Source organism: Rhinatrema bivittatum, chromosome 3, assembly GCF_901001135.1.
Source record: "Rhinatrema bivittatum chromosome 3, aRhiBiv1.1, whole genome shotgun sequence".
NCBI classification, from domain to species: Eukaryota; Metazoa; Chordata; class Amphibia; order Gymnophiona; family Rhinatrematidae; genus Rhinatrema; species Rhinatrema bivittatum.
Genome location: NC_042617.1, coordinates 4,405,002 through 4,417,754, shown reverse-complemented (window position 1 = coordinate 4,417,754; position 12,753 = coordinate 4,405,002). Strand labels below are relative to the sequence as shown.

Here is a 12,753-nt window from a genome sequence, read left to right as displayed (position 1 = left end):
AAAATCTCTATACTACTTTTAGGATTAAGACCTAGCTTCTTTAGGGATAAAATCTCTATACTATTTTTAGGCTTAAGACCTAGCTACTTTAGGGATAAAATCTCTATACTACTTCTAGGCTTAAGACCTAGCTACTTTAGGGATAAAATCTCTATACTACTTCTAGCCTTAAGACCTAGCTACTTTAGGGATAAAATCTCTATACTACTTCTAGGCTTAAGACCTAGCTACTTTAGGGATAAAATCTCTATACTACTTCTAGGCTTAAGACCTAGCTACTTTAGGGATAAAATCTCTATACTACTTCTAGGCTTAAGACCTAGCTACTTTAGGGATAAAATCTCTATACTGCTTCTAGGCTTAAGACCTAGCCACTTTAGGGATAAAATCTCTATACTAGGCTTAAGACCTAGCTTCTTTAGGGATAAAATCTCTATACTACTTCTAGGCTTAAGACCTAGCCACTTTAGGGATAAAATCTCTATACTAGGCTTAAGACCTAGCCACTTTAGGGATAAAATCTCTATACTAGGCTTAAGACCTAGCTTCTTTAGGGATAAAATCTCTATACTACTTCTAGGCTTAAGACCTAGCCACTTTAGGGATAAAATCTCTATACTAGGCTTAAGACCTAGCTACTTTAGGGATAAAATCTCTATACTACTTCTAGGCTTAAGACCTAGCTACTTTAGGGGTAAAATCTCTATACTACTTCTAGGCTGAAGACCTAGCTACTTTAGGGATAAAATCTCTATACTAGGCTTAAGACCTAGCTACTTTAGGGATAAAATCTCTGCACTATGTCTAGGCTTAAGACCTAGCTACTTTAGGGATAAAATCTATATACTAGGCTTAAGACCTAGCTACTTTAGGGATAAAATCCCTATACTACTTCTAGGTTTAAGACCTAGCTACTTTAGGGATAAAATCTCTATACTAGGCTTAAGACCTAGCTACTTTAGGGATAAAATCTCTGCACTACGTCTAGGCTTAAGATCTAGCTACTTTAGGGATAAAATCTCTATACTAGGCTGAAGACCTAGCTTCTTTAGGGATAAAATCTCTATACTATTTTTAGGCTTAAGACCTAGCTACTTTAGGGATAAAATCTCTATACTAGGCTTAAGACCTAGCTACTTTAGGGATAAAATCTCTATACTACTTCTAGGCTTAAGACCTAGCTACTTTAGGGATAAAATCTCTATACTACTTCTAGGCTTAAGACCTAGCTACTTTAGAGATAAAATCTCTATACTACTTCTAGGTTTAAGACCTAGCTACTTTAGGAATAAAATCTCTATACTACTTCTAGCCTTAAGACCTAGCTACTTTAGGGATAAAATCTCTATACTACTTCTAGGCTTAAGACCTAGCTACTTTAGGGATAAAATCTCTATACTACTTCTAGGCTTAAGACCTAGCTACTTTAGGGATAAAATCTCTATACTACTTCTAGGCTTAAGACCTAGCTACTTTAGGGATAAAATCTCTATACTGCTTCTAGGCTTAAGACCTAGCTTCTTTAGGGATAAAATCTCTATACTGCTTCTAGGCTTAAGACCTAGCTACTTTAGGGATAAAATCTCTATACTGCTTCTAGGCTTAAGACCTAGCTACTTTAGGGATAAAATCTCTATACTGCTTCTAGGCTTAAGACCTAGCTACTTTAGGGATAAAATCTCTATACTGCTTCTAGGCTTAAGACCTAGCTACTTTAGGGATAAAATCTCTATACTGCTTCTAGGCTTAAGACCTAGCTACTTTAGGGATAAAATCTCTATACTAGGCTTAAGACCTAGCCACTTTAGGGATAAAATCTCTATACTAGGCTTAAGACCTAGCTTATTTAGGGATAAAATCTCTATACTACTTCTAGGTTTAAGACCTAGCCACTTTAGGGATAAAATCTCTATACTAGGCTTAAGACCTAGCTACTTTAGGGATAAAATCTCTATACTACTTCTAGGCTTAAGACCTAGCTTCTTTTAGGGATAAAATCTCTATACTACTTCTAGGCTTAAGACCTAGCCACTTTAGGGATAAAATCTCTATACTAGGCTTAAGACATAGGTACTTTAGGGATAAAATCTCTATACTACTTCTAGGCTTAAGACCTAGCCACTTTAGGGATAAAATCTCTATACTAGGCTTAAGACCTAGCTACTTTAGGGATAAAATCTCTATACTACTTCTAGGCTTAAGACCTAGCTACTTTAGGGATAAAATCTCTATACTACTTCTAGGCTTAAGACCTAGCTACTTTAGGGATAAAATCCCTATACTACTTCTAGGTTTAAGACCTAGCTACTTTAGGGATAAAATCTCTATACTACTTCTAGGCTTAAGACCTAGCTACTTTAGGGATAAAATCTCTATACTGCTTCTAGGCTTAAGACCTAGCTACTTTAGGGATAAAATCGCTATACTAGGCTTAAGACCTAGCCACTTTAGGGATAAAATCTCTATACTAGGCTTAAGACCTAGCTTCTTTAGGGATAAAATCTCTATACTACTTCTAGGCTTAAGACCTAGCTACTTTAGGGATAAAATCTCTATACTACTTCTAGGCTTAAGATCTAGCTACTTTAGGGATAAAATCTCTATACTAGGCTTAAGACCTAGCCACTTTAGGGATAAAATCTCTATACTAGGCTTAAGACCTAGGTTCTTTAGGGATAAAATCTCTATACTACTTCTAGGCTTAAGACCTAGCCACTTTAGGGATAAAATCTCTATACTAGGCTTAAGACCTAGCTACTTTAGGGATAAAATCTCTATACTACTTCTAGGCTGAAGACCTAGCTACTTTAGAGATAAAATCTCTAAACTACTTCTAGGCTTAAGACCTAGCTACTTTAGGGATAAAATCTATATACTAGGCTTAAGACCTAGCTACTTTAGGGATAAAATCCCTATACTACTTCTAGGTTTAAGACCTAGCTACTTTAGGGATAAAATCTCTATACTAGGCTTAAGACCTAGCTACTTTAGGGATAAAATCTCTGCACTACGTCTAGGCTTAAGATCTAGCTACTTTAGGGATAAAATCTCTATACTAGGCTTAAGACCTAGCTTCTTTAGGGATAAAATCTCTATACTATTTTTAGGCTTAAGACCTAGCTACTTTAGGGATCAAATCTCTGTACTAGGCTTAAGACCTAGCTACTTTAGGGATAAAATCCCTATACTACTTCTAGGCTTAAGACCTAGCTACTTTAGGGATAAAATCTCTATACTACTTCTAGGCTTAAGACCTAGCTACTTTAGGGATAAAATCTCTATACTACTTCTAGGCTTAAGACCTAGCTACTTTAGGGATAAAATCTCTATACTACTTCTAGGCTTAAGACCTAGCTACTTTAGGGATAAAATCTCTATACTTCTTCTAGGCTTAAGACCTAGCCACTTTAGGGATAAAATCTCTATACTACTTCTAGACTTAAGACCTAGCTACTTTAGGGATAAAATCTCTATACTACTTCTAGGCTTAAGACCTAGCTACTTTAGGGATAAAATCTCTATACTACTTCTAGACTTAAGACCTAGCTTCTTTAGGGATAAAATCTCTATACCACTTCTAGGCTTAAGACCTAGCTACTTTAGGGATAAAATCTCTATACTACTTCTAGGCTTAATACCTAGCTACTTTAGGGATAAAATCTCTATACTACTTCTAGGCTTAAGACCTAGCTACTTTAGGGATAAAATCCCTATACTACTTCTAGGCTTAAGACCTAGCTACTTTAGGGATAAAATCTCTATACTACTTCTAGGCTTAAGACCTAGCTTCTTTAGGGATAAAATCTCTATACTACTTCTAGGCTTAAGACCTAGCTACTTTAGGGATAAAATCTCTATACTACTTCTAGGCTTTAGGGATAAAATCTCTATACTGTTACGAGCGCGACCTCCATCGGCCGTCACGCTCCGAGGCACGAAGGCGCTGTCATCTCTAAACAGGATTGTGAGCCCTTGGGCCACGGCATGACCTAGGGAGGAGCCCCAAGCCAAACCGTGGGAGGTGAGCTGGTGTGAGCATGGGTACATGGCAAGACATGGCAGACGCAAGGACTCAGGTACAAGAGCTGACCCTCAACCAGACCGGCACACCCCGGACAACCAACAACACAATGTTGATTGATGAACAGTCCTCCGACCGTTCCAAGCCCTTTCAGACCTGCCGCTGGGTACGGCAATGGGCGGCAGGCCGGAACAAGGACGAGGGCAGATAGAGTCCTTGGAACAGAGAAGACTTGGGACTATGACTGATGCAACGGCATCACAGACTAGGCGAGGAGCTGGATGTGTGCACAGCTGCCAGCAGCTGATGAAACCTAAATGAGAAGGCTGTGCATACAGATGGAGGAGGAGAGAGTAAAGGAGCTGGATGTGTGCACAGCCGCCAGCAGCTGATGAAACCTGAATGAGAAGGCTGTGCATACAGACAGAGGAGGAGAGAGTAACGGAGCTGGATGTGTGCACAGCCGCCAGCAGCTGATGAAACCTGAATGAGAAGGCTGTGCATACAGACGGAGGAGGAGAGAGTAAAGGAGCTGGATGTGTGCACAGCCACCAGCAGCTGATGAAACCTGAATGAGAAGGCTGTGCATACAGACGGAGGATGAGAGAGTAACGGAGCTGGATGTGTGCACAGCCGCCAGCAGCTGATGAAACCTGAATGAGAAGGCTGTGCATACAGACGGAGGACGAAAGAGTAAAGGAGCTGGATGTGTGCACAGCCGCCAGCAGCTGATGGAACCTGAATGAGAACGCTGTGCATACAGACGGAGGACGAAATAGTAAAGGAGCTGGATGTGTGCACAGCCACCAGCAGCTGATGAAACCTGAATGAGAAAGCTGTGCATACAGACGGAGGACGAGAGAGTAAAGGAGCTGGATGTGTGCACAGCCGCCAGCAGCTGATGAAACCTGAATGAGAAGGCTGTGCATACAGACGGAGGAGGAGAGAGTAAAGGATCTGGATGTGTGCACAGCCGCCAGCAGCTGATGAAACCTGAATGAGAACGCTGTGCATACAGATGGAGGAGGAGAGAGTAAAGGAGCTGGATGTGTGCACAGCCACCAGCAGCTGATGAAACCTGAATGAGAACGCTGTGCATACAGATGGAGGAGGAGAGAGTAAAGGAGCTGGATGTGTGCACAGCCGCCAGCAGCTGATGAAACCTGAATGAGAAGGCTGTGCATACAGACGGAGGAGGAGAGAGTAAAGGATCTGGATGTGTGCACAGCCGCCAGCAGCTGATGAAACCTGAATGAGAACGCTGTGCATACAGATGGAGGAGGAGAGAGTAAAGGAGCTGGATGTGTGCACAGCCGCCAGCAGCTGATGAAACCTGAATGAGAACGCTGTGCATACAGATGGAGGAGGAGAGAGTAAAGGAGCTGGATGTGTGCACAGCCGCCAGCAGCTGATGAAACCTGAATGAGAAGGCTGTGCATACAGATGGAGGAGGAGAGAGTAAAGGAGCTGGATGTGTGCACAGCTGCCAGCAGCTGATGAAACCTGAATGAGAAGGCTGTGCATACAGACGGAGGAGGAGAGAGTAAAGGATCTGGATGTGTGCACAGCCGCCAGCAGCTGATGAAACCTGAATGAGAAGGCTGTGCATACAGATGGAGGAGGAGAGAGTAAAGGAGCTGGATGTGTGCACAGCTGCCAGCAGCTGATGAAACCTGAATGAGAAGGCTGTGCATACAGATGGAGGAGGAGAGAGTAAAGGAGCTGGATGTGTAATCTCTCACCTCAGTGCTTATCCTGGAGGAAAAGTCTGGCTGGCCATTCATTCGTGCACATCGAACCAGGTACTTGTGAGCTGTTTTCACTTTTCCTTTCACCAATAACCACCTGGCAGACTCAGGAAGCCACCTGTTAGATAAAAATCAGAAGCTGCTCAGCCACAGCTCTCCCATGTCCTAATACTCTGTCATTAAGACGTTCATAAGCAGAAGTGAGACAAGGAGCCAAAGCAAGCTAAACGTTAGTGAGCAAATTAGGTATTGAAATACTGGGGACTGTGAACCAGCTTTCCAGTGCATGTACTGGGGCAGTGGGGTGATGCAATGCAGGAGTGAGGGGCACTGGCAGGGCTGTGTGTGTGGGTTGGGGGTGCATCAGTTCTGGGGCAGTGTGGTGGTACTGCAGGGCAGGAATATGGTGCATTGGTAGAGCTGGGTTGGGGGTGCATCAGTACTGGGGCAGTGTGGTGGTGCTGCAGGGCAGGAATATGGTGCATTGGTAGAGCTCTGTGTGTGTGGGTTGGGGGTGCATCAGTTCTGGGGCAGTGTGGTGGTGCTGCAGGGCAGGAATATGGTGCATTGGTAGAGCTCTGTGTGTGTGTGTTGGGGGTGCATCAGTACTGGGGCAGTGTGGTGGTACTGCAGGGCAGGAATATGGTGCATTGGTAGAGCTGGGTTGGGGGTGCATCAGTACTGGGGCAGTGTGGTGGTGCTGCAGGGCAGGAATATGGTGCATTGCTAGAGTTGTGTGGAGGGGAGTCTCAGTACTGGGATAGTAGTTTAGTTTATTAAAATTGTATATACCATGTACATCATTATATTTCGAGGTGCTTTTCAGTTAAAGGACGTGCATAAAATACCTGGACATGACACTCGTTAAACATAGAGAAAAATATTGCAATAGATGTAGATTTGTTGCCAGAGGATGTGGTTCGTGCAGTTAGTATAGCTGTGTTTAAAAAAGGATTGGATAAGTTCTTGGAGGAGAAGTCCATTACCTGCTATTAAGTTCACTTAGAGAATAGCCACTGCCATTAGCAATGGTTACATGGAATAGACTTAGTTTTTGGGTACCTGCCAGGTTCTTATGACCTGGATTGGCCACTGTTGGAAACAGGATGCTGGGCTTGATGGACCCTTGGTCTGACCCAGTATGGCAATTTCTTATGTTCTTATGTAATAGTGCTACCTTCATTGTTCAGTAAAGGCTTTCTTGAAGAAATGTGTTTTCAAAGCCTTTTTTAAAAGTATTAACGCACAGCTCTGTCCTAATTTCATGAATGAGAGAGTTCCCTAGTTTGGGGTCTGCTTCAGTCCCCAGTGATATGAAGAAGGGCCAGCTTTACCGTAATGATTTCCAGTAAGTTCTGTTGAGGAGATCTGTAAACTCTCAGATGTTCAGTATTTAGCTGGTTAAAGATAATTACTGCAAGCTCATACATGGAGAAGGTACAGAGAGGGCGACCAAAATGATAAGGGGAATGGAACAGCTCCCCTATGAGGAAAGGCTGAAGAGGTTAGGGCTGTTCAGCTTGGAGAAGAGACGGCTGAGGGGGGGGATATGATTCCCTGCCCAGCCCACTTCCTCCCCCCTAATCTAATCTCCTCCTCTCTTCCCCCCTCCCCCAGCACACTCATCTTCCCCCCTTCCCCCCTACATAGCTCCCCCATGCTCACCCCTCCTCCTTCCCATGCCCTCCCCTCACCCTCCTCTCCTCTTTCCCTCCCTCCCTCCTCCCCCCTGCAACACCCACCCCACCCCCTGTAATAAATCGACCATGCTTGATATAATTATATACCTGTAAAATTAGTTATCATGTTATAATGCTTATAATGTTTATGTTGCAATGTTGCTATCTATTAATACCTTATCACCTTAGCCCTAAGTTATAATGTTATCTATGTTACAATGTATCAACCTTAGTCTTACCAGTTTTTCACGAGTTAGAATGTAAACCGATGTGATATTGCCCAATGAATGTCAGTATATAAAACCAAATCAATAAATAAGTCTACAAAATCATGAAAGGACTTGAACAGGTTAATGTAAATTGGTTATTTACTCTCTCAGAAGGACCATTGAGCACTCCATGAAGTTAGCAAGTAGCTCATTTAAAACAAATCGAGGAAAATTCTTTCACTCGGTGCATGGTTAAGCTCTGGAATTCATTGCCAGAGGATGTGGTTACAGCAGTTAGTATAATTGGGTTTAAAAAAGGTTTGGTTAAGTTCCTAGAGGAAAAATCCATAAACTGCTATTAATTAATAAGCAATAGTAGCTTGAAATTTATTTAATGTTTGGGATCTTGCCAGATACTTGTGATCTGGCTTGGCCACTGTTGGAAACAGGATGCTGGGCTTGATGGACCCTTGGTCTGACCCAGTATATCATATCTTATCTTATGTTCTTATCATCTGCCATTTGATGGGAAGCCAGTGTATGTCTGTCAAGACAGGAGTTATATAATCATGAAATTTGGATCCAGACAAAATTTGTGCTTGGCATTCTGAACCAGCTGGAGTGGCCGTATTGATCTGAATATGTACACCCTGGAAGAGAGGAGGTGCAGGGGAGATACGATACAGAGCTTCAGATACCCTGGAAGAGAGGAGGCGCGGGGGAGATAGGATACAGACCTTCAGATACCCTGGAAGAGAGGAGGCGCGGGGGAGATAGGATACAGAGCTTCAGATACCCTGGAGGAGAGGAGGCGCGGGGGAGATAGGATACAGACCTTCAGATACCCTGGAAGAGAGGAGGTGCAGGGGAGATACGATACAGAGCTTCAGATACCCTGGAAGAGAGGAGGCGCGGGGGAGATAGGATACAGACCTTCAGATACCCTGGAAGAGAGGAGGTGCAGGGGAGATACGATACAGAGCTTCAGATACCCTGGAAGAGAGGAGGCGCGGGGGAGATAGGATACAGACCTTCAGATACCTGGAAGAGAGGAGGTGCAGGGGAGATACGATACAGAGCTTCAGATACCCTGGAAGAGAGGAGGCGCGGGGGAGATAGGATACAGACCTTCAGATACCCTGGAAGAGAGGAGGTGCAGGGGAGATACGATACAGAGCTTCAGATACCCTGGAAGAGAGGAGGCGCGGGGGAGATAGGATACAGAGCTTCAGATACCCTGGAAGAGAGGAGGCGCGGGGGAGATAGGATACAGACCTTCAGATACCCTGGAAGAGAGGAGGCGCGGGGGAGATAGGATACAGAGCTTCAGATACGCTGGAAGAGAGGAGGCGCGGAGGAGATAGGATACAGACCTTCAGATACCCTGGAAGAGAGGAGGCGCGGGGGAGATAGGATACAGACCTTCAGATACCCTGGAAGAGAGGAGGCGCGGGGGAGATAGGATACAGAGCTTCAGATACCCTGGAAGAGAGGAGGTGCGGGGGAGATAGGATACAGACCTTCAGATACCCTGGAAGAGAGGAGGCGCGGGGGAGATAGGATACAGACCTTCAGATACCCTGGAAGAGAGGAGGTGCGGGGGAGATAGGATACAGACCTTCAGATACCCTGGAAGAGAGGAGGCACGGGGGAGATAGGATACAGACCTTCAGATACCCTGGAAGAGAGGAGGTGCGGGGGAGATGGGATACAGACCTTCAGATACCTGAAAGATTTTAGTGATGTACATTCGAGAAACCTTTTTTGTTGGAAAGAAATCAATAGAACTAGGGGTCATGAAATGAAGCTCCAGGGAGGATGCCTCAGAACCAATGTCAGGAAATATTTCTTCATGGAGAGGGTGGTGGATGCCTGGAATGCCCTTCCAGAGGAGGTGGTGAAGATAAAAACAGTGAAAGAATTCAAAGGGGCATGGGATAAACACTGTGGCTAGAGGATGGAAAAGAAGAAAAAGGTGCATGGGAGTAACTTGCTGGTGGGGCAGTTACTACCCTTAATCACTAAGCCTGATACTTTTGATGCAACTCCATCATTGCTCTCTGCTTCAATGGCAAGAGGTAACGGGGAATTGGACTCAGACAGCAACCAAGCGCCCTGACTTTTACGGTCTGGGAAACTGATAAGCATGAGAGTGACTTGTACGGCACGGCATAAGCTTGCTGGGCAGACTGGATGGATCATTTTGTCCTTTTCTGCCGTCATTTTTATGTTTCTAAATATGGAAGACTGGCGTAGTAGTGCAGTAGTGCAGACTGTTGAGTACAAGAGACTGAAGGATGGTATGAAAATCAGGGTTGAGCAGTGGGCACAACATTTTAACGAGCTGTGATTTGAAGAACGAAGTTTCAACAACAGATTTTATATGAAGGTCAAAGGACAGGTCAGAGTCCAGGGTTACCCCAAGGCTGTGAACTTGGCTCATGGTAATATTATAGCTGTCGAAAGGAAGATTGGAGGGTAAATTATTTAAAGAAAATGTTTCAATATTAAGTAAACGTTTCTTGTGAAATAATCACATGTTCACCCCCTGCAAGCAGAGGGAGACATACTTTGAAGGTTTCTGACCAGGAAAGGGAATATGGTTTGAAGAGTAGAGCATCAACAGAAATTCTGTAGTTGAGGCCGAGAATATTGAACATTTATAGATGGGACCAATGTAAATGTTAAGGAAAGTGGTGGAACAGTGAGGGATACCCAAGGGAACTGAATTCCAGATTGAACACATTTTACCCAAACGTATTTGTTCTGGTCTATTGTGAAGAAGAGAGTTAAACCATAGAGGACAACACCGGTAATAGTACGAGATTCTAATCTTGTGAGAACGATGTCAAAGGCAGCAGAGAGGTCAAAGAGGACCAGCATGTCAAAATCTCTGATAGCAGCAGGTTTGGGAAGCCCTACTCTATAGATAGTTAGAATGACTGGATCTGCATTTGATGTTTGATAGTAACGGGTTTTGGAAGCCCCGCTCTATAGATAGCTAGAATGACTGGATCTGCATTTGATGTTTGATAGTAACAGGTTGGGGAAGCCCCTCTCTATAGATAGCTAGAATGACTGGATCTGCATTTGATGTTTGATAGTAACGGGTTTTGGAAGCCCCGCTCTATAGATAGCTAGAATGACTGGATCTGCATTTGATGTTTGATAGTAACGGGTTGAGGAAGCCCCGCTCTATAGATAGCTAGAATGACTGGATCTGCATTTGATGTTTGATAGTAACGAGTTGAGGAAGCCCCGCTCTATAGATAGCTAGAATGACTGGATCTGCATTTGATGTTTGATAGTAACGGGTTGGGGAAGCCCCGCTCTATAGATAGCTAGAATGACTGGATCTGCATTTGATGTTTGATAGTAACGGGTTGAGGAAGCCCCGCTCTATAGATAGCTAGAATGACTGGATCTGCATTTGATGTTTGATAGTAATGGGTTGGGGAAGCCCCGCTCTATAGATAGCTAGAATGACTGGATCTGCATTTGATGTTTGATAGTAACAGGTTGGGGAATCCCTGCTCTATAGATAGCTAGAATGACTGGATCTGCATTTGATTTTTTTAGAATTGACTGGACTGTTGCTTGTTTCAAGAATTGGGAAGAACCCTGGTTTTCAGGAACAAGTTTACAATGTGACTTAGTGTATTGCCAATGTCTTGCATTGGTGCTTTCACTAGTGCAGTGATCCATGGGTTTAAGGGGCTAGAAGATAAGTTCATTCTATAACAATTTGAGCAACCTCAACCCTAATAATAATGGCAAACTGGACCCATGAAGTGTTGGCCTGAGCATCAGTATCTGGTCCAAGCTTTCTGACAATATTAAAGACTTTATAAAAAAAAAGGAAATGAACAAAATCATTGCAGCATAATTGTAACCCAACAGGGGGCAATCTTTGATTAGAAGTTATAGAAGTTAGGCATTTAACATTAGGAAACAGCTCTGCAGACGTCTTTCCTGCAGCTGGGATCGTTGAGGAAACATTCTGCTTTTTATTTTCATTAACTGTAATAGGCTAGAAATTGATGGTAAGAGAGCTTTGAACTTTTGGAAGGATGTTTCTGCCACTGGTGCTCATAGCGCCTTAGCTGTTTTATTTTTTGAAATGCCAAAGAAAACCATGGGGTAGATTTTGCTGGCTTTCCAGAAAATGTTTTTACGAGAGCAATGGTTAGAATTCCAAGAAGGAACAGCAGAAACAATGTCTCCCATTTACCAATTTCAGCTAAAGGTGTTTCAGTAATTCTCTGTGACTGCATCTGGTGAGTTGGTGGTTAAAGGAAGCTTTAATATCAGTAAATAGTGATCAGACCAAGGGATGCTACAATAATTTGAATTGCTGGGATCGAAAATGAAGTCGTCTGGATTCAGAAATATTAGATCAAGCATTCGGCCGAATCTGTGAGTCGGAAAATTGATTACTGGAGTGCAGCCCATCCCCACTACAGTGCGTAAAAAGCTTTCCCAAGAGGATGATACAGGGATCTGGTCAATATGAGCATTAAAATCACTAAGGATGATGGTTTGCAATAAGTCAACCTTTAATGAAACCAGGGACTCCCAGAAGATAAGCAGCTGGTAAGGAGTTTGGAGGGCAGTAAATTAAGCAAACATTGCCTAGAGTAGATGTTACTAGCGTGGATTCAATAGAGGGGATGGGATCAAGAGGTAATTGAACCAGATTCCTTCATAATAACCATCAATCCACCACCACGACGATTCAGATGAGGTTGTGAAAAATCACAGTAACCAGGGATGGGGGGTACTTGATTCAGCAATACAAGGTCAGAATCGTAAAGCCAAGTTTCTGTTAAACAAAAATAATCAGGAATCTAATAGCTAGCGTTATCATAGATGACAGGTATCTTTTTCCTTATGTACTGTACACTGAGCAATAATAAAGATAGTATAGAGACAGCTGCAGCGCAGGAGTGAGGTGCATTGGCAGAGCTGTGTGTATGGGGTCTCAGTACTGTAATAGCAGGTGGTGCTGCAGAGCAGGAGTGAGGTGCATTGGCAGAGCTGTGTGTATGGGGTCTCAGTACTGTAATAGCAGGGGGTGCTGCAGGGCAGGAGTGAGG

The 12,753-nt window shown here is 43.5% G+C and overlaps 1 protein-coding gene across 1 annotated transcript in view; it reads right to left on the bottom strand.

Moving 5' to 3' along the window:
• Window positions 1-12,753, bottom strand: part of SLC22A7 (solute carrier family 22 member 7) — a 103,554-nt gene that overhangs the window by 61,089 nt on the left and 29,712 nt on the right. Inside the window, exon 5 of the mRNA XM_029592822.1 lies at window positions 5,764-5,887. Coding sequence (XP_029448682.1) covers window positions 5,764-5,887 — 124 coding nt within the window. The remainder of the gene's footprint in view (window positions 1-5,763; window positions 5,888-12,753) is intronic.